Source organism: Pleuronectes platessa, chromosome 1, assembly GCF_947347685.1.
Source record: "Pleuronectes platessa chromosome 1, fPlePla1.1, whole genome shotgun sequence".
NCBI classification, from domain to species: Eukaryota; Metazoa; Chordata; class Actinopteri; order Pleuronectiformes; family Pleuronectidae; genus Pleuronectes; species Pleuronectes platessa.
Window position 1 is genome coordinate 33,472,184 of NC_070626.1, and position 21,827 is coordinate 33,494,010.

A 21,827-nucleotide genomic window follows, 5' to 3' on the forward strand; every position below is an offset into this window, starting at 1 on the left:
GTCAAATCAAGAAATCATAATTCACAATCATATATCAATTTAAAATCATCATTAATGTGCCAAAATAAAAGAATAAATTACCAGGTCTCTCATGACGTCACTCTCACATGGACCAATCAAATCAAGCTCGCACGTTTGCCGCGAAAAGAGTCCGGAAATAGAAAAACACGTAAAACGTAAACAAGAGGGAGAGGAGCAGATTATACCGGGGGAGAGGGGCAGTTTATACCGGGGTAGAGGAGCAGATTGTACCGGGGGAGAGGAGCAGTTTGTCCCGGGGGAGAGGAGCAGTTTGTCCCGGGGGAGAGGAGCAGTTTGTCCCGGGATGATCGACTCTGTTGTGGGGCGATAGCAGCTAGCTCAGTGTAGCTCACATGCTAACACCGGCCGGTGGCTGCTAACATCCCGGCTCCTCCGTCCTCTCTCTGCCCGCTGCGTAGTGACCCACAGCCCGGTCCTGACCTCATGGATCCTGGGGACCTGGACTCCAGCCTCCCGCAGCCCGACAACCCGTGTCTGATCGTGGAGGACTCTCAGCCGGACAGCGTGGCCCTGGAGGACGACCCCGAGAGCAGCTACCGAGCTCTGCTGGCCCGGCGCCTGTCCAACCTGCAGCCCAGCTCCCGGAGCCCGGTGCTGGTGAGCTGCTGCTAATGTTAGCTTCTGTATTGAATACAGGTACTGGGTGAACTGGGTTAATACTGTGAAAACAGACCATATATATATACTTATATACATATACTGACTGCCCAACTAACTAGCTATCAGACTAACGAACTACCTGACTAGCTATCAGGCAGACTAACTAACTAGCTTTCATGCTGGCTGACTAACTAGTTAACTAACTGACTAACCCTACCTGCCATATCACTCATAGGGTTAGGGGTTAACCTTAACCATATCCCTCACAAAGGTTAGGGGTTAACCATAACCAGAACCAAGTCACTCAAGAGGGTTAGGGGTTAACCACAACCATATCACTCATAGGGTTAGGGGTTAACCATAACCAGAACCATGTCACTCAAGAGGGTTAGGGGTTAACCATAACCAGAACCATGTCACTCAAGAGGGTTAGGGGTTAACCATAACCATAACCAAGTCACTCAAGAGGGTTAGGGGTTAACCACAACCATATCACTCATAGGGTTAGGGGTTAACCATAACCAGAACCAAGTCACTCAAGAGGGTTAGGGGTTAACCATAACCAGAACCATGTCACTCAAGAGGGTTAGGGGTTAACCATAACCAGAACCAAGTCACTCAAGAGGGTTAGGGGTTAACCATAACCAGAACCATGTCACTCAAGAGGGTTAGGGGTTAACCACAACCAAATCACTCAAGAGGGTTAGGGGTTAACCATAACCAGAACCATGTCACTCAAGAGGGTTAGGGGTTAACCATAACCAGAACCAAGTCACTCAAGAGGGTTAGGGGTTAACCATAACCAGAACCAAGTCACTCAAGAGGGTTAGGGGTTAACCATAACCAGAACCAAGTCACTCAAGAGGGTTAGGGGTTAACCATAACCAGAACCAAGTCACTCAAGAGGGTTAGGGGTTAACCATAACCAGAACCATATCACTCACAGGGTTAGGGGTTAACCATAACCATATCACTCATCACAATGAGATTCTTTCTTCCTCCTGTCCATGAGCAGGAAAGCGTTCTTTCAGCAGCTGGATCTGATTTAGTTTAATTTCTTCCATCATGAGCTGAACCTTTTCTTTCCTTCTCCAGTTAATGTCAGAGGTCATGTGCAGCGTGAACTCGTCTATTATCAGTTTATATTGTGTGGAACATTTGTTCTGTGAGATGAGAACTCTTCTTCTTCACAGGAACTGATCTCCTCACCTCTGGGAAGCAGAAGCTCTCAGACGGACTCCGAGAGCTCCCAGAGGAACAACCAGGCTGAACCTGGTCAGTATGACCTGTATAATAAACATCAGAATCAGAATCAGAATTCTTTTTATTGCCATGTATATTTGCACATACAGGAAATTGCCTTCAAAAACTTGTTCTTCTCTCTTCAGGTATTCTCACAACAACCCAGGAGGAGAGTCAAGTTCTCCACACCGGCCCTCCTCCAAACAAGAAGTAGGTGGACCCACATGTTTGAAGCTCGATGTTTCTCTGCTGCAGAGTCCTGAGTGTCTTCACTGTTCTTTCAGGAGCTCACCAGAGGAAACAGAAATGGATTCTGGGGCAGATTCTACCACACACTGTCAACCTGAAGGTACCAGTTCTTCTCACTGGTTAAAGAATAACATGAAGCACGACACATTAACAACTGGACATCACCACATGTTTGCTCCTCATAACATCTGTATGTGTGTGTATGTCAGAGGAAACCTCTCAGCTTGGTTTTCTCGAGCTTTCGCAGACCCAAGATCTGTGCAGTGAAGCAGTGAACAGTCGGGGGGGAGACTGTGAGAGAAGCGACAGATTAGGTATTTTTCTAATTCCTTTTTATATTTAGTTATTTATCGTTTAGGCCTCTAATTTATAGAACATGACCAAACCTCAGCCGAGCTGATGGTGATGACCGTCCATCTAATGTCCACCTGCTTCTCATCCCCAGCAGAGCAGAGCTCCACCACCTCAGCGACTCAGGACAACAAATCTGTGAGGTACTGACCCATGTGCTGTTCTAGGTTCTACATTCATTCCAGATGCTAATCTGGTTTTCACAGTTAGTGTTTGTCCTCCTCCAGATCTGAGGTGAGCTCCAGCAGCTCGTCAGACTCTGCAGCTCCTTCGGGCCGGCAGCTCAGCGTCCAGGCTCTGCTGCACTCCGAGGGTCTCCAGGCCTCCTGTGACCAGAGGCAGCAGGACTGTGAGCTCCCGTCCTCACAGGAAGACATGTTCGATGCTGACAAGACGGGTGCGTTCACACACACACACACACACACACACACACACACACACACACACACACACACACACACACACACACACACACACACACACCCCACACACACACACGGGTACTGGAAGGCTCATGTCACGTCTTAGCACATGAACTATATTACACATCTAATGAACCTAGACAGTCCTGAGTGTGAGTTGATTTGGTAAAAACCATCTTCTTCTAACTTGATGTAAGGAATCTTGATGAGGAGCCCTGGTGGTCTTCTGGATAACGCTGATCTAGTGTTTTTGCAGACGAGGGCCCTTCAAGGCTCCTGTTTGTTTACAAGCAGCCAGTTGTTAACACTCGTTGTATCGTGTGTTGCTCTCAGCTGCTGCAGTGGACAGCACAGTATCTGAGCAGGAGCAGCAGGGCCACCCGACCCCGACCCCCTCCCACACCCTGCGACTGCTGCATCTGTCTGGACAGGGAACACTGGTGCAGGAGAGTCTGTCCCAGTAAGTCCCACACGTGCTAGTATGTTAAACCTCGTGCAGCCCAATAAATGACATGATTTCCTCTTTGTTTTCTAGGAGCTCTGCTGATTACGTTGCTCCGACTCCAGACAACTTCAGCCACACTCCTATAATGGTTCCCAGCTCCCCGACCGGACCAGAGCATGAACACGGTAAACCAGTAACTATCCCACACACCAGTCTGCGAACGCTGCACCTCTAAACCTCTTCAAGCACCACCTGGCCTTTGGCCTCAGTTAATGCTCCACTCTACCCCAACCTTTCTCTTTCCTCTTCTGGTCTGTCCTCACGGACATTTGTAAAGTGTCTATATAAATACAAGCTATTATTATCATTATAAAAGACTGAATTTAAATATCAGCGCGTTATCCGGTGACTGGAGCTCAAAGTCTTTTGCCTCTCTAGGTGCTGATGAACCCATGGACACTTCGTTGCCCCCAGAAGATCGAGCAGGGGAGAGGGAAGAACAGCCAATGGAAACGGACGCCGCCTCTAAGCTCCACCCATCCTCCTCCACGCCGGTATCCCAGAATTCCCCTGGTTTTGCGTTGGATCGTACTCTCTCTTTACCCTCCCAGCCAGAGCTCTCTCATGTGTGTACTACTTTTTTCATTATCAATTGTTGAATTTATTTTTCAGTCTAAAATATCGAGAGAATAAAGAAAATTACCAGAAATTCTCCAAAACCCAGATATTCAGTTTACATGGATATAAAAGTCCGGAGCTTAATGAAGCTAGAACCAGAGAATGTTTCATCTCATTCACTTTATAAATTAGTAATTTCCATTCATTCAATCACAAGACTCATCATTCAACGTTTATTTCAACCAACTGAAAATAAAGGGTTAGAAGTGAATGAATAAAGTTATTTATTAAATTAAACATTCACATGATGCAGCTTCAGTTTGCTTTTCTCAAATCAAAATATCCAAAACCAATGAGTTCTCCAATCAGCAGCTAATTCATCTTATTGAGAATGAAGGTTTCCTGCAGCTCCAGTCTGACCCGGCGGTTTCTTTCTGTTTCCTCAGGACGTGTTTGTTCCGACACCGAGTCTGGAGCCGCCTCGAGCGCCGGATAAGAAGTCGACGCCTCCGGAGACAGAGTCTCAACATCTGGAGTCGCTCACTTCTCCTCTGCAGCTGTGTGTGAGCACTCAGAGCAGCCGTCCTGCTCAGCAGACCTCAGGGCAGCTGGAGGACGACAGTCAGGCCACGCAGATTGAGGAGTTTGAAGCTGTCGACACCAGTGACTCTGTGACTTTGTGCCGTGACCAGAGGAGCGCCCCCCCACTATCACAAACCACTTCTAAAGCCTCCACCTCCGCCCAATCGCCAAAGTGTTACAACGAATGTGCCAAGACTGAGTCGTCCAATCAGACGCAGAGTTCTGAAGTGCCCAACCAGACAGCTTCTTTGAATGTACACAATGTGAATGTAACACACGACAAAGAGACGGCCTCTGAGGACACGGCGTCCGGCTCTCAACCGAAGCTCGACTCCTCGGACGTGTCTCTTAACATCTGTGTGCAGGAGACTCCGTCAGAAACCCCCCCGCCCTGTAGCCTGCCTGCCTCTGCTGTGGAGGTTAGAGGAGGAACAACCAAGAGTCGCTCTGTACAACCAGTGTCACAGACTGACAGGCACACGATGGATCAGGTGGAGGAGGTGGTGGAGGTGGAGGAGGAGGAGGAGAGTGCAAAGGGAGGCGGGGCTTCAGGAATGGCTCTTGCTCTCTCTCAGAGTGAACCGATGACTCCTGAGCCGATGGAGGACGAGAGTGAAGAGCAGGGAGGAGACAGCGTCATCGTGGTGACCGACAGCGAGAGACACTCCCAGAGTCTGAAGAGCGACGCCACCAACAGCTCTCAGCCAATCAGAGTCAACGTGTCCGCCTCCACCAACGGCCATGATTCCCAGATGAAGAAGGTGAACGCGGCACTCGATAGGTCGCCTCAGACGAAGAGGGCGGGGCCTCAACCAGATGTGCTCAAAGACAAGAGCCTCAGTGACAGTTCGGGAGGTAAAGTGAAGAAGACTCTCACATTGTCTCACGTTGACTCACCCTTTGTCTCCTGTGTCTCACTGATGGGGACTTTAGGAAATCTGGCTTTAATGGGAACATAAACTGAAATAGATCTCATCTGATTCCAACTCTGTTTTTCAACTACAGAGATTTCCTTCCACTTCACACTTCCTAAAGAAGGGGAGCTGATTGGTCCTGCAGCTGGAGCCACGCCTCCTCTAATCAATCAGCTGAAGCAGTCGCTGAGACACAGCACTCCCATTGGTGGGTTCCACTGACACATGACACAGCGTCTCCACCTGATGTCAGTAGCACACCATCTGAACCTTGTCCATCTCTTTATCCAGAGCTCTTCTCTGAGAAGTCGGACGATGTGGCGATGGCTGCCAGCGACCTTGTGTCGGGGGAAGGTGGCGAGGACCGGACGGACCCTGGAGACAGGAAGCTGAGCTTGAGGATGAAGCTGGTGACCCCAGTTGGAGAAGGCAGCTCTGAGTCCTTCAGTCTGCAGAGTAAGAGCTCGCTCATCTTCATGCTCTCCTTGGGAGTGACTAGATGATGTCCATGGAGACGCTCTCCTCACCCTCAGTAATATATTTCTTTCCACCAGAGCCGGCGCTGCCAGACGAGGACGTGTCTGTCCTCAAGGTCGTCTCCAAGGCTGTGACCAGGTAACGCCCTGCTGCCTTCTCAGCCCAGTGTCTGAGTGAGCTGGTCTGAGAACACAGCTGCGACAAGCGACACACACAAATCTGAAAAACACTCAACAAACACAAATATCTGGATGAAAAATAGAATTCACACGTGTAGAAGTCAGAAGAAGACGTCAGCTTGGATCATGTCTTTATCTTCTGTGAACGTTGTTGGTTTAATGCTAATGAACTTTGTGTTGTTAACCTCTGAGCTGCAGTGGTGTGTTGTCACAGAAGTGAAGTGTCATGTCTGATGTGTCAGCAGCTCGTCGGTGTTCAGTCGAGTCCGGCAGGTTCACAGACAGCAGGAGGACAACACACCTGTCAGGTGAGTCCCTGCTGCAGCTACTGTGGCTCTAACATCTCTTCTCTCCTCTTCTAGCTTCAAGTGTGTTAGCATGAAATGTCCCTGCTGCAGCTCCACTGACGACTGTTTGTTTAACTTCCTGTTTTAAAGAACAGACTTTAAACAGCTTGAGAAAGAATCATAGGAAGCGTATGAGACTGTTTAACCTTCAACCGGCTGTGGTCCTGCTTCTGTTTCTAACTGTGGTAACTCTGCTTTCACTGATTGAAACACGGCACACATTTATAAAGTTAATTATTATTTGTCTGTTATTCCTATTTTAAACGTTGGTTATATACACGTGGTCAGTTGAGATCTCTCCAGGTGACCGGTGGAAGTATTAGTTGTATTTTAGTCGACACAAGTAGGACGACTCTGACGAGCACAGGGGACAGAACCTGGGACAGAACCTGGGACCTACTTCTAGAACCTGGAGGTGGGACGGGTTCTATTTTTGGCTCCATGTGAATTTCCCCCTGGGACGATGTGAGGCTTTGGAAAAGTGAGGTCGTTGTTTCAACATGTCTTCAGCAGTTGAATTGAGTTTTTGGGTCGCTTGTTTCTTGTCCTGAATAGTTATGATCTCAAATCACGTCGATCTGAACAAGATGAGGTCGATGCTGGTTCTCTCTCCTCCTCCGTCTTAGAGCAGAGCTACTTTGTCTGAAGACGAGTTCTAATGGACCCAGGTTTAAAAACAGATTTGTGTCAGGCTGAAGCAGAGGGAGCTCACGAGGAACGTGACCCAGGGAAGGTAGAGGGCACCAGAGCATCTGAGAAGCTCTCCCACCCAGAGAGGAGCCTGTCGCTCTGCCTCAGAACCTGTCGCTCTGCCTCAGGACCTGTCGCTCTGCCTCAGGACCTGTCGCTCTGCTTCAGAACCTGTCGCTCTGCCTCAGAACCTGTCGCTCTGCCTCAGAACCTGTCGCTCTGCCTCAGAACCTGTCGCTCTGCCTCAGAACCTGTCGCTCTGCCTCAGAACCTGTCGCTCTGCTTCAGAACCTGTCTGTGGGCTCACGTGTTCCCATGAGACCGTGGAGGAGGACCACAGACGAGGAGCGACCTCCTGTGTGAACAGACTGTGTTTCATGTCCCCCCCCCCCCCCCCCCCCCCCCCCCCCAGCCAGGATGTCAGACACACACGCTCCTTGGCGTTGGCTGTATGAAGGTCTGCTCAGCCTCCATTAGGGACAGACTCTTCTGTTTCTAATGGAACTCTTAGAAGAGGGAACTCCTCTGATGACGTGTGAGTGTCGTGCAGGTTGTAGCTTCCAGTGGAACCAGCACATGTTCCTCTGTGGTCATGTCGGTTGTGTGATCTGAAGCTGGTTCCAGACACATGGCTCCTGGCTCTGAATTTCAAGTTGTGGGTAGATGTTGTTGCTGTGTTTGTATTGGTCATCAGCCGGATGTCTCACAGCGTCACGTGTCCATGTGAACGTCTCTGCAGGGCGGAGCTGTTCGCCTCGCCACAGAGAAGCTCCCAGGCGTCCTCGCTGGGATGCAACAGCCAATCACAAGCTCCACAACAGGAAACAGCGCCGCAGCAGAACCCGGTAAATACCCCCACCCCTGCCGACCAATCAGAGGAGAGGAGAGGACCACCCGACTCCTCAGAGCCCCCCACCCCAAACAGTCGAGACGCCCGCCTGAAGGCGAGCTCCCAGAAGAGCTGCAGCTCCGTCAGCTCCAGTCCATTCCACAAGGTTGGTGCCGGGATTCATATTCAACGTCTATTCATTTGAATAATAATGATTTGACATAAGACACACAAGGGTTATCCTTACATGCCATAAGAGTTGTTTAAGTGGTATTTATTTTTGTGCGTTTTTTTTTAAATAGATCATGACAAATACAATTTTAAACAAATGTCTGAGAAATCTGATAAACAGAATTAACCAGATCTCTCACTTGTTACCTGCAGCTAACAACCGAGGAGTGCGTTGGTTAAATTAACACAACTGCAGAATGAGACAAATATGAAGCAAGAGCTTTTATAAAATATGAGTAAAATAATTTGTTTGACTACATATTCAAATTAAGAATTTTTACTGAAGTTACTGTAGATCATAACAATTCATCACGACCTCCCACTTAACATTTCTTGGGTAACTGGAAGTGTTTCCCTCTCGGACAACTAGAAATGTGTTGTTCAGTGATGTTTGAGGCTGAAGCCTGAGTCTCTGAGTCTGTGTGTCTCTGAGTCTATGTGTCTCTGAGTCCCTGAGTCTCTGAGTCCCTGAGTCTGTGTCCCTGAGTCTCTGAGTCTCTGAGTCTCTGAGTCCCTGAGTCTGTGTCTCTGAGTCTCTGAGTCTCTGAGTCTCTGAGTCTCTGAGTCTCTGAGTCCCTGAGTCTCTGTGTCTCTGTGTCCCTGAGTCCCTGAGTCTGTGTGTCTCCATGAGTCTATGAGTCTGTGTGTCTCTGAGTCTGTGTGTCTCTGAGTCTATGTGTCTCTGAGTCTGTGTGTCTCTGAGTCTGTGTGTCTCTGAGTTTGTGTCTCTGAGTCCCTGAGTCTCTGTGTCTCTGTGTCTCTGAGTTTGTGTCTCTGAGTCCCTGAGTCCCTGAGTCCCTGAGTCTCTGAGTCTCTGTGTCTCTGTGTCTCTGAGTCCCTGAGTCTCTGTGTCTCTGAGTTTGTGTCTCTGAGTCTGTGTGTCTCTGAGTCTGTGTGTCTCTGAGTCTCTGAGTCTGTGTGTCTCTGAGTCTGTGTGTCTCTGAGTCTGTGTGTCTCTGAGTTTGTGTCTCTGAGTCCCTGAGTCTCTGTGTCTCTGTGTCTCTGAGTCTCTGAGTCCCTGAGTCTCTGTGTCTCTGAGTTTGTGTCTCTGAGTCCCTGAGTCCCTGAGTCCCTGAGTCTCTGTGTCTCTGTGTCTCTGAGTCCCTGAGTCTCTAAGTCTGAGTCTCTGTGTCTCTGAGTCCCTGTGTCTCTGTGTCCCTGTGTCTCTGAGTCCCTGTGTCTCTGAGTCTCTGAGTCTCTGAGTCTCTGTGTCTCTGAGTCCCTGAGTCTCTAAGTCTGAGTCTCTGTGTCCCTGTGTCTCTGAGTCCCTGTGTCTCTGTGTCTCTGAGTCTCTGAGTCTCTCTGAGTCTCTGAGTCTCTGTGTCTCTGTGTCTCTGTGTCCCTGAGTCTCTGAGTCCCTGAGTCTCTCTGAGTCTCTGAGTCTCTGAGTCCCTGAGTCTCTGAGTCCCTGTGTCTCTGAGTCCCTGTGTCTCTGAGTCTCTGTGTCTCTGAGTCTCTGAGTCTCTGTGTCTCTGAGTCCCTGTGTCTCTGAGTCTCTGAGTCTCTGTGTCTCTGCTCTGACAGCGGATGCCGCCCCAGCAGACCAGCTTCCAGGCAGAGGGGCTGCGCTCTCCAGCCGGCAGGGTACGGAGATCCTGTGCTTTCACATGTCTGGAGACATTCAGAATCTGACTCTCCTCTGTTTTCTCTTAAAGGGGGAACCAGAGTTTCCATCCTTCAGAAGAACCTCAGGCCCCGCCCACTACAGACACGTGCGCACCACCCAGGAAGTGCGAACCACCATCACACGGATCATTACAGATGTTTATTATGAGGACGGTAAAGAGGTGGATCGCAAAGTCTCTGAGGTAACAGCTGCTTCTCCTGCTACAGAATGTCCACAGTGGTTCAAACAGACTCAAGGTCTCGCCCAGCTCTTCATCTACTGAGCTCAGATACTCTGATCATCATCTCACAGCTTCTCATGGCGACAGACTTTCACTCTTGTTGAACGTGTATCGTTATATGTGTGATTGTGTGAAGCTTTGTGGGTTGAAGATGTTGGTTTGGTTGTGACTTCATGAGCTTCACTGATCTGTGTGACCACCAGGAGAGCGAGGAGCCGGTGGTCGACTGCCACGTGCTGGACAGCGACATCTCTCCGTGCCGCACGGGCAGCAGCTCCATGACCTCCGGTGACCTGGGGGACATCAGCTCGCTGTCCTCCAAGGCCTCCAGCAGCAGCACCGGCTTCACCAGGCCGGACTTCATCATGCCGTCCAGCCGAGGGGGCAGATCCTCCAGGTAGCACCCCCCCCCCCCCCCCCCCTCAGGCCCTGGTTCTCTTCTGCCTCTCTGCTTTACCTGTCTGTGGTCAGTGCATGCTGGTTCCTGATCCACCTCTTTCTAACACCCTCATCTCTCAGTGATTCACTGATCCATGCCTGCTTCAGGTGCAAGTTGCTTTACAGGCACAGATCTGGGGTCAGTGAACAGCCCTGCTGAAGAAGGAGGGCTTTTCCTTTTGAGACTGTCCCCAGATCAGTGCCTGTGCAGCCTGACCGGCTCCATTTGTCCCCTCTGTGTGTCCGCAGTCCCCGGAGGGGAGGTGGGTATCCACAGAGGGGTCACAGGGGTCAGAGGGCAGGGTCAGTGGTCATGAAGGACAGAGGCTACGGCACCCTGGGGTCCCGGGCCTTCGTCCCACTGGCTCCCAGAGGCCGAGCGCGAAGGGGCCGTCCCCCGTCCCGCTCCTCGCTGTCCAGGTGAGTCCTCCCTGAGGCTCGCCCCCCCGACGCTCACAAAGCACACACTCACACTTCCTGCAGCTTCCACCAGTAACACTTTACTTTTCCTCTTTTCACTAATCTCCTTGTACCTGATCTGCTATCAGTTCATGATTTCATCATCAATCATTAGCTGCTAGCTCAGACTGAAGAAACTGCTTTGTTCCATGAAATGTCTTAAAATTGTGAAAATGATTATCGTTGTTTTCTCTCACTTTCCAAAACCCAAAGATTTATTCTAAATTAAAACCAGAGAAAAGCAGCTTGAACCAGTCGATGTTTGATATTATAAATTTATTAATCATCCAAATCATTAGCAATGTAACAATGCCTTAATCAAATCTCATATTCCGCCGCACATTGAACTTAAATATTTTTTTATTATTAAACCCAGACACTGTAATGAGCAGATGGTTTAAAAAGGTTTTTCAGGATTTGATCAAATAAAACTATTAAAGATCAGTTTCACTTCTGAGACGTTTCCTGAAGGCAGCAGCTGATCTGACCCGTGTTTCTCTTCAGGGGAGGAGGGGTCGGCTCCCTGCAGAGACTCGGAGCTCATGGCCCCCCCCCGTCCTCCTCAGAGGACGAGCCCTTCACCCGCATGCCCCCCCCACGTCTCCCCGTCAGCCCCACGGACACCGAGCTCCCCAGCCGCTCCGACTCCCTCCGCTCGTCTCCTGAGGAGGCCGGCTCGGCCAGCAGCAGCTTCGTGGGCCTGAGGGTCGTGGCCAAGTGGTCGTCCAACGGCTACTTCTACTCAGGCCGCATCATCAGGGACGCCGGGGGGGGGAGCTTCCGCCTGAGGTTTGACGACGGCTACGAGTGCGAGGTGGTGGGGAGGGACATCCTGCTGTGTGACCCCATCCCCCTGGAGACAGAGGTCACCGCTCTGCTGGAGGACGAGTACTTCAGCATAGGTGAGGAAGAGGAGGAGTCATACAACTTCAGTTACTAGTAAATCTTCAGATTGTTCATAACTGACGAGTGAACCATCTCTAATCTTTTCTCGTTGTGTTCAGGTGTCGTCCGGGGCCATAAGACCGAGGGCCAGGAGCTGTCCTACAGCGTGGAGCGGGACGGACAGAGACAGTGGTACAACCGGACCTCGGTCATCCTGTCGCTGGAGCAGGGGAACCGGCTGAGGGAGCAGCACAGCCTCGGCCCCTACGAGCCGTCCACTCCTCTGGCCAAGGCCTCGGACATCAGTCTGGGTGAGATGAGCTGGACATGTCTCTGTTTCTGAACTAAAGTGACGGCTTCACTTCTTCGTTCTCTTTGGATTTCACTGGAGATATAAAAACCTCTGTCTCTTGTCCTGCTCCTCAGATAACCTGGTGGACGGGAAGAGGAGGCGCAGAGTGACCCCTGGAGGTCAGGACACTCCCAACCGCAGCCCCTGCACCCCCGGCCCCTCCGGCAAGAGGAAGCTGAGGACGACCTCTGAGGACGACAGGTCGCCGGCCAAGAGAGGCCGCAAGGGTCCGGGCATCAGAGCCGGTACAGAGACCTTCAGCAGAACCAGGGCCGCGTGTGAATGAAGCTCTAACACTGAGCCGACCATGCTTTGAGATTTTAACAGATTTTATAGGAAACATTTTAAGTTTTAATTAGTCGTCATTGTTGTATTTTTTAGCACATAATTTTAAAATCTTTTTAGAAACATATTTACTAAATGATTTTAATTAAACATCGTGATTCCTGAAACATGTGCTCTATTAAATCCTCTTTCTTAGCTCAGTTAATCCAAGTGACTTTTTATTAGTATTATTATTTAATCAGTAACGTGTGATTTCCTTTGTGCTGAGTGTAACCCCGTGTGACCCGAGTCCGGCTGCTGCTACTGAGTCTAACCTGGTAATTGAACAATGTGGTTTAATCCTGGTGATGGTTCACGGTGGAGGGACGAGATCCGGTGCTTTCACAGGTTGTTGGTTTCAAGAGTTAATTCATCACAGTTGAGTTTTCAGACACAAACACTAGAACGTGTGTGAAGCAGTTCAAAGATGTTCTCTCCAGATGAATCCAGAGTTTCTTCATTGTGTTAAAAACCTGCAGATAAATCTTCAACTGGAGCAGAGTCAGAAATCTGAGACATCTCAAAACATCATTAACTTCAAACTTGATCATGGAGCTCCCTTTCCCACCAGGACTTTACTTTTCATCAAAATGCACAAATTCAATAAGAAACACCTGGTAGTTTCCTGGAAGTTTTCACGTATCCTGTTTACAAACCAGCCACAAACAAACACCTGAACGTCTAGATAAAGTTTAAAAGGAGTAAATAGTTGTATTTGTGTTTCGGGTGAACTGATGTGATCCTGCAGTTTAACGTGTGTGTGTGTGTGTGTGTGTCCACAGCTCAGCGGGTCGGAGTGTGTAACACCTCGGGCAGCGGCACCGACCCCCCCGGCCGGGCGGGCGAGGTGTGGGAGGCTCAGGGGCCGCTGCCTCACAACTCGTCTCTCTTCATGGGCTTCGCCTTCATGCTGACGGCGTCGTCAGAGAGCGACCGACTGACCAACCAGCTCACTGAGGAGGAGGAGGAGGAAGGTGAGGCGGTTACTGGCTCCTCATCTTCCTCATCTGCAGCTTCTTTTAATCCTCAGTAAAGCAGATGTTGTTTTTATCAGATCCCAGTCAGACCAGTCCGTTCAACAAAGCGTACACAGAGTCCCAGCTGCAGGCGGGCGGCGGCTTCATCCTGCCCGACTTCAACGAAGAGCAGGTGAGCTTCACACGTCCTGACTCTGTGACATCACTCAGTGAGTGATGTCACAGAGTCATTATTCCTCTGTTGGTAAAACAAGTCTAAACTGGATTGTTCCTGCTGTCAAAGTTAAATACACAGAACTGGTTCTGATGCTTCTAGTTTAACGATGTTTGTTATTCCAGACTTTATTTCTCTGTTCATCCAGTTTCACCAGAATGTTGAAGGTCTTTGATCCGTGTTGCTCTGTGATTGGTTCCCTCTCAGTGTAAGGCAGCCTATCAGAGCCTGCTCATCGCCGACCAGCACTGCCGCACCAGGAAGTACCTGCTGTGCTTGGCGAGCGGCGTGCCGTGCGTGTCACATGTTTGGGTTCGAGACTGCTGCAAAGAGAACAAGCTGCTGAACTACAGGAACTACCTGCTGCCGGCGGGGGTGGGGCCGGACGCCACCGTGGTGGAATGGTACGTGCAGCGCCACCTGGGGGGGGGGGTGGAGCATGTGGGGTTTGACGTATCAGAAAGGCCACGCCTCTTATCTAGCTGCTGTAGCCATGGTAACAGGGACATGTGACACACAAATCTCTTGTAAATGTTTTTTCAGTTTATAACTAAAGACACAAGTTTCCTCCTGATCTTCATCTTCGGCCATAGAGCGGCTCCCTGCTCGTTTCCCACTGCACACGTCTAATCAGGGAATCGAACAGTTACCGTGTGTGAGGGACACAAACACACTCAGTGCAGGTTGGACTCGTCCAGCAGGAAGATCTCATTCCTCGAGCGTCTTCTCGTGTTTCTCCAGGTCACAGCTCGTGTAGTGTCGGTGTCAGGCCTGTAGAGCAGTGGTTCCCAAACTTCTTACAGTCCCGTACCCCTTCAGACATTCAATCTCCGGCCACGCCCCCCTTTGTAAAAGGGGGGCGTGGCCGGAGTTCAGCCAGAAATAATCCCCACGGCTCAGGTTAATGAGACGGGAGTGCTTGAGAGGATGCCAAAATAATGTCATCGACGAAATTCTTAATGATCAATTAATCGATTGTCGATTAATTATGCCCATCCCTAGTTTTGACTAACGGTCACTAACCTACCTGTAACTATTTTTGTCAGTGTAATTATTTCGCTGAATATGGGAATACATGAGTATTTTTGGCAATGCTACTTGGCTATTCAGACTATTTAATATTGCATGATTATTTATAGCTCAGTTTGAAAAAGTAATGGGCTTTTTCAATTTGAAAACGCAAATGAAATGTTCTCCCCGCGTACCCCCTGAACCACTTTGCGTACCCCAGTTTGGGAACCGATGCTGTAGAGGGAGCTCATGCAAGTGTCCGACCTCAAGACAACAAGTTGTGTAGCATGAACGGTGCAGAGATCGGACCACTCAGTGTTCTCACTTCCTGTTTCGAGAGGAAGTCGAAGCAGTAACCGCTCCCTGAATGGATTAATAAGAGGGCTCTTCCCAGCCAGCAGGCTTTTGGTTTAATAAATTAAATTTACTTTAAAATCCTTATTTATTTGTCCTGTGTGGAGCTTATCGCACTGTTTCCTGATGTGGTTTGTGTTTCTTTTTAAATCAGACAACAAGAAAACAACCTGAAGCTTTAAAAAATCCTGGCGGCTGCAGTCGATGTAAATATGGATCCTACAAAAAACACATTACAACAATAAGAGTCAATGCAGATTCTTCAAGAGCAACAGTTCATCACGAGAAATGAAGTCCTCATTAGTCACGTGTCTTTGTTTCATATTTAATAGGAATCTAAAACAGAACATTCAAGAATTAAAGGACAATAGATTGATGAAGCCAAGAGAAAAACAAGCTCAGTTTAAGTGACACGACTGCATGACCTCTGACCTTTACACAACTCAAGGTGACCTCAGGTTTAAAATCCTATTCTCTCCTTCCAGGCATCCTCGCTGCAGCCCCTTCAGATCCCTGCGCCTCCTCCTGGTGTTCGAGGAGCCGGCGGAGCTCTGGGCTCAGCTGGTCACGATGGGCGGAGCCTCGTCAGTCCGACAGCTCCAGGGGGACGAAGACGGTTCAGGTAGGGACGTCCCCACCTTCACAGGACGTGCACTGTGGACACATGGTCCTGAGGCTGTTCTTCTGTCGCCAGACGTTCCTGCTGGAAAGTACGACGCGGTGGTGACAGACCACGCCTGTCCACCATTGGTGGAGAAGAGTGTGACATCACAGGACGTCCCGCTGGTGTCCCCTGAATGGCTGATCCAGAGTCTGATCAGCGGCGAGCGCCTGGGCTTCCACAGCAGGCCTCAGTATCGCCACGACTACTCGTCATAACCAACCCGTGCTCAGTGTCACTGTCGCATGCTCTGTATAGAACCCGTCTGTTTTTATGGATAATAATAATAAACTGTGACTCTGCTTCCATTTTCTTCAACTTCAGTTTATTTTCTCTGCTTGAAGGTTTTCGTATTTACACTTTGTACAAGATGGAGATCATTTCTGTCCTCGGACGTTTGAGAGAAGCTGGAGAAACGAATTCTCTTTCTGATGGAAGTCAAATACTGAAAAGAACAAAGAAGAGCAGCTCAGGAGGTTTCACAGGAAACAGAAGCTTCAAAACAATAAGAAAATCCAATCTGCTTCAAAACCAGTTCAAATCAGATGAGCAATTATTAATCCAGAGGATCTCAAATGTGATTATTACCTCCAACAAATTTCTGTTGTTCACAGGATTAAAACGACTGAATAATATGAGACGTACATTCAGATCCAGGAGCTCTTAGTTTAACTTGATAAAACAGTATCTTGACTTTTTTAATTTCTAGATGTCAGTTTAATTTACAGCTTAATGTTCTAGTTTTAAGTTAAAAGAAATGAGGCTTTCTGTTCATTTCTCTTGTGAGAAACATGTGACTGACTCATTAATTACATATCATATAAAAGTGTTTCTCTGGAGTCGAACTGGAACTTTCATTCAACTCATGAAATACTGAACTAAACTCAGCAGCGCCCCTGGTGGCCGTTTCCCCTGTGCTGATGTGTGTCCTTCTTGTGAGTTGTGTGTCCTTCTTGTGAGTTGTGCGTCCTACCTGCCCAGCGTGCCTCCTGCCTGTGTGTAGTACTTGTTGTAGTCCAGTCGTAGTAGCAGCTGAGCCAGTTCCGATTTGATCTGATGGTTGGTCACACTCGAAAGGATTTTGAACAATAAGGACGACTGTCGTCTGAAACCCTGAAATGAAACGTTAAACATCTTCACACGTGAAGAACCTCAGGTCTGAAGAACATCAGATCTGAAGAACATCAGGTCTGAAGAACCTCAGATGTGAAGAACCTCAGATGTGAAGAACATCAGATCTGAAGAACATCAGGTCTGAAGAACCTCAGATGTGAAGAACCTCAGATGTGAAGAACCTCAGAGAACAACAGGTCGTACCTTGACCAGCAGGTCCAGCTGAGCGGCTCCTCTCTCGTCCAGAGGAGCCAGGGTCGGACTGACCAGAGAACAGAAGGTGTCACACAGCTCCAGGATCTCGTTCAGACAGTGGAACACCTGAGGACCAGAGGGAGTCAGTGTGAGACGAGGACGCCTGGCGGCAGGAGAATCCCTCGGGGACGTACCGGCTTCAGCAGGATGAAGGACTGGGCCAGCAGGTTGCTGAGGAAATGGTCGTGGGCCAGTCTGATGCTCTCGAAGTCTCTGGTGGAGTTGATCTGCTGAAGCAGCTGAGAGAACTGGGACTCCAGAACATCCACCTGAAGACGGAGCAGGACACCAGGGACACTCACACGTTGAGCACATGGTACAACTCATGGACCGGCTGAAGACAGAAGCTGCTTGTTCACCTGTAAGTAGTGCTGCAGGTTGTCGATCAGGAAGGCCATGTGGTTCCGGAGTCTGCACTTGACGGAGTCGGTCTGACTGGACTTGAGGTGCTTCCTCTGCATCTGCACGGCCCAGCAGTGCTGCAGCTGCAGCTGCACCCGCCGCACGCTCAGCAGGTAGCGGAACACCACGTTGTACCTGAGCACAGAGGAGACGCTCAGCAGCTGCTCCTGACACCAGGGGAGGAACACCTGAGAACCAGGATCCTACTTCTCCAGCACAGCCGGCGTGAACAGGATGTGCAGCGGCCACTGGACCTTGTAGATGAGGCCGAGGGCCACCCAGCCAGTGGGAGGAGCCTCACGAGGGGAGGTGTCCTGTGGGGGAGTGGCTCCGTCTCTGGGGCCCGATCCATCTTTTTAGAAAAATATAAAACAGGCATCGTTACCTCTAACTGACATTTCACAGAAAAGCTCTGAGAACAGATAATGAATAGAAATAATAACATGTGTACGTATCAAGGTTCTGAGGAATTTTAATATGAAAAGATAAAATAACGATGTTTGATTTAGCTCCAATTGTTAATCACATTTTATCTGATCGACTTTGCAGAGAAAACATTTGAAAAGTTTGAATGAAGTTATTTTCTGCATAGTTTTTTTTTTTCTTTAGGTGTAAAAGTAAAACTTCAGTCACAGATGAAATCAATATTTAGGCAGCTGTTCTTAGTTTAAACAGTTTGATCATCAAACCACTGGAGGGCGCTCAACACCACGTCATATCAAACAGCTTCCTGTTTGCTATGACGTGGTGTGAGTCCTCCTGAGCATGGTTCACTGGGAGCAGGACGTGTTCACTGGGAGCAGGACGTGTGCACTGGGACCTTTGCTGTCTTTGCCCTGGTAGTCCACAGTGAGGTGCAGCAGCGGCAGCAGGTTGTCGTCGTCCAGCAGAACTTTGTGAGCCGCCTGTCGAAACGCCACGTTGACGTCTGGAATCACATGAGGGTGACAACTCATATCTATAAACTGTATCTATAGAACATATGTTATATATACATATGTTCACGACACTGCAGGTAGCTCAGAGGACAGGGCGGGTGTTTCCAGCTGATTTCCAGGTTCCTGTTAACAGACTTACATTTAGCTCATTTTCTAACATCACTGACGAGAAGCTGATTTTCACAAAGAGCTGGTTCAACACACACATGTTGTCAGAAATGTTTCTGGGCTCAATTGTGTGTATTTGTTGTCGACTCAACCGTAGCTTGGAGTTTTTGTGAGGAGGATGTGAGTAAATTAGGTTATTTTGACACTATATATAAAATCTAAGCAGCATGTTATTAACACTGAATCAATATACTAATAAAATAAAGCTGGAAATATCAGAACAGCAACAACTACACATCGATTCTGTGCAAAGTGACTGGACTTGAATCCGGTGAATCCGGGATGTGAGTGTTCACCGTGCTCAGTGACGGCCGTCGGAGGCGTCTTCAGCATGTGCTGTGCGAGGTCGATGAAGACCTGGTAGAGCTCCCCCCGGCCCAGCAGGTAGAAGTCTTTAATGATCTGGAAGAAGACACACGTCAGCCTTGATAACGGGAGCCATGATCCAGAAGAGATGGAGAGGAAAACAAACCTTGAGCTGTTCCAGCAGACCCGACTCCTCCACCATCAGCGTCCACAGGTGCTGCAAGGCGATCAGGACGTGAGGATTTCATTTCATCACTCATGGCATTTAGATTTAAGAGGAAGATAGCTCACCTCGGCCACTGTGCTCCTGATGCGATCGATCAGATTCTCGAAGTCCACCAGACTGAAAAGAGGCTGCTGCTTGAGTTTGTGCAGCTCAGCAGCAAACATGTCCTCCTGGTGCTTCAGGATGGAGCCTGGAGCAAACACATCAATCAGCTTTCTGTGGTTTGAGTCACACAATCACACAATCACACTTTGACCTGAAGAAGCTCAGTAAGATACCAGCTCGTGAGGGGCTGTGGTTGTGGTTCTCAAACATCTGGACCGACTCTCCCACGAAGAGGATCTTCTCAGCGACTCTGATGGGAATGTAAGACGGCAGCATCTCTGTTCTCAGAGAGAACTGCTGCAGGGACGGGGCCAGCATGTTCTCCTCCTCCACCAGCCTCTGCACAACAGTAGGACACCATCAGCACTCTGGTTACATCTGGGACCTGAGCTCTGTCCCGGCTGGACGTGTTCTCACCAGGTCCTGGAGTTCCCTCAGCTGTTTCCCACTCAAGCCTCCCAGTCCCAGGTCCTCCTCCTCCTCCTCCTGGTTGGCAGCAGCTCCTCCTGCGCTGGGCCCCCTCTTCACGAAGAACTCCTCACTCTGGTCCAGCAGGAAGCCGTGAAGCATCCAGGCTGCGAGCTGCTTGTACATCACACCGTGACACACAGCCAGAATCCTGCTCCATCGAACCAGACGCACACAAAGACACAAAGACACAAAGACACAAACGTGAGTTGCTACCATCGCGTGAACAGAGTTTCTTAAAGCTGAGGTTTAACTACACCTAACTAACTAGAACTGCAGACTTAACTAACCCTAACCAGAGGCTTCACTCAGTAGAACAGCAGAAATAAATACAGACTGAACTAAACACTGGTATTTCTGACAGTGTGAACTGATTTTCAGGAGTCTCACACTTTGGTTTACTTGATGTTATTGGTTGATTAATTGATTGATTGATTGGCGAGTCAAAGGTTTTTCCATCACAACGTGTGGATGAGATTTACTAACAGAATGAAATCATCTCATAATATGGATTCCACGTCTGCATCAGTAGAACATCACTCACTTTTCTAAGGCCATGCGAACAGGAGGCAGCCCCCCCCAGCTGTGCTTGTACACCGTCTCCAGGATCTGACAGCCATGGATCTGAACACACACACACACACACACACACACACACACACACACACACACACACACACACACACACACACACACACACACACACACACACACACACACACACACACACACACACACACACACACACACACACACACGTGACTGTAGTATTATTACTGTGAAATGAGTAAATTGGTTTTTCTAGTCGTGTCCTCTGAAGCGCTGGATCCACAGAAAACACTGGTCTTCATTAGGTCACATGGTGGAGGCTTCAGGATGAACCACTGCAGTGACTGGGATTGTGTGAATTGAACTGGTCAGCGAGCAGCCGTCCACGTGTCCTCACCTTCTGGGATCTGATGGTCTCGACCACCACCACCACGGAGGGGAACAGCAGCTGGAACTGGGAGAGAAAGGTTGTTACGAACAGACTCCACTGAGACTGGGAGAACCTCCGTGTGTCACCTGATGCTCTACCTGATGGAGCTTGTAGTTCACGTGGGATATTGTGAGATGTGGATCTCCGAGGAACTGAAACACACACTCAAGTTGAAGGAGCAGCCTCTCACACGCTCTGTCATTGTGTTACTGCTGTTGTCATGTCACCTCTTGCTCCAGGTCCAGCAGCGTCTGCCTGTACGGCCTCAGCATCGAGTCCAGCCCGGCGCAGAACGCCCACAAGTAGCTCCCGTGGAGTCCGGTCTGGTTGGGCTGGTTTGGGTGATGTTCCTACAGAACAGAGGGTTAAACCTGCAGCACGTGATGGGACCTTCAGAAGCTTCAAACCCATCTGAAGGGAAGTCAAGGAGGGTTGTTCTGAGATGATATGTGTGGAATTATTGTTTATTAAGAGAGAAGGCTCCGGAAATGTATTTCAGATGTAAACAAAAGCTGTAAGTGAACATACAACTAAACTAGTGCAGACATTTCTCAAAGCCCCTGATCTGTACTGATCTCAGAGCAGCTGATCCTGAGGGACGGGACTCACTTGCAGGTGAACATGGTCCGTGTGCTGTTCGATGAACTCTTTCAGTCGTATACAGTCAGTGCCCAGTGCACAGAGACGGGTGAGGACAGCCGTCTCACTGGGATGGAGGAAGGGCAGGTCCTGAGAAACCTGGGGGGGGTACACAACACATCAGGTTACTGGGACGTGCAAGCCTAACTTTAATAGAGATCAACAGAGATCAATAAAGATGAACCGATGATGAGAGATGATTAGAGATAAATAAAGATGAAAACAGATGATTAGAGATTAAAACAGATAAATAAAGATGATTAGAGATAAATACAGATGAACACACACGATCACACACAGTGGAACCCACAGCTGTGAACCTGATGGAACAGCCACTCACCTGCAGTCCGGTCCCTTTGCTCCAGGTGAGAATGTCTCCCGGATATCCGCTTAACGCCATCAACAGCTCGTGAATCATTTTTGATATAAATGAATAAAAACCCGCTTCATCCAGGAACCAAAACAAACTGCCGCCAGACCTGTCGCAG

General features: G+C 49.1%; 2 protein-coding genes across 2 annotated transcripts; one reads left to right on the top strand and one right to left on the bottom strand.

Moving 5' to 3' along the window:
• Positions 1–181: 181 nt before the first annotated feature.
• tp53bp1 (tumor protein p53 binding protein, 1) lies at positions 182–16,048 on the top strand. Its single transcript, XM_053420496.1, has 27 exons — positions 182–639; positions 1,836–1,917; positions 2,031–2,094; positions 2,169–2,233; positions 2,343–2,447; positions 2,579–2,627; positions 2,712–2,881; positions 3,240–3,366; positions 3,442–3,536; positions 3,790–3,977; positions 4,416–5,406; positions 5,557–5,673; positions 5,757–5,921; positions 6,020–6,080; positions 6,367–6,429; positions 7,898–8,153; positions 9,743–9,802; positions 9,874–10,026; positions 10,269–10,462; positions 11,467–11,864; positions 11,967–12,158; positions 12,274–12,444; positions 13,306–13,505; positions 13,589–13,672; positions 13,922–14,118; positions 15,565–15,701; positions 15,774–16,048. Exons 1-27 carry the CDS (start codon positions 466–468, stop codon positions 15,956–15,958), a joined length of 4,743 nt encoding a protein of 1,580 aa, XP_053276471.1. The 5' UTR covers positions 182–465; the 3' UTR covers positions 15,959–16,048.
• tubgcp4 (tubulin, gamma complex associated protein 4) lies at positions 15,639–21,826 on the bottom strand. The gene is made up of 18 exons (XM_053420484.1): positions 21,680–21,826; positions 21,310–21,438; positions 20,928–21,050; positions 20,799–20,852; positions 20,668–20,724; positions 20,266–20,345; positions 19,671–19,872; positions 19,427–19,592; positions 19,214–19,338; positions 19,089–19,139; positions 18,913–19,018; positions 18,331–18,438; positions 17,718–17,862; positions 17,468–17,645; positions 17,243–17,377; positions 17,058–17,174; positions 16,714–16,853; positions 15,639–16,185 (listed from the first exon to the last, which is right to left on the bottom strand). Exons 1-18 carry the CDS (start codon positions 21,755–21,757, stop codon positions 16,179–16,181), a joined length of 2,001 nt encoding a protein of 666 aa, XP_053276459.1. The 5' UTR covers positions 21,758–21,826; the 3' UTR covers positions 15,639–16,178.
• Position 21,827: the final 1 nt, after the last annotated feature.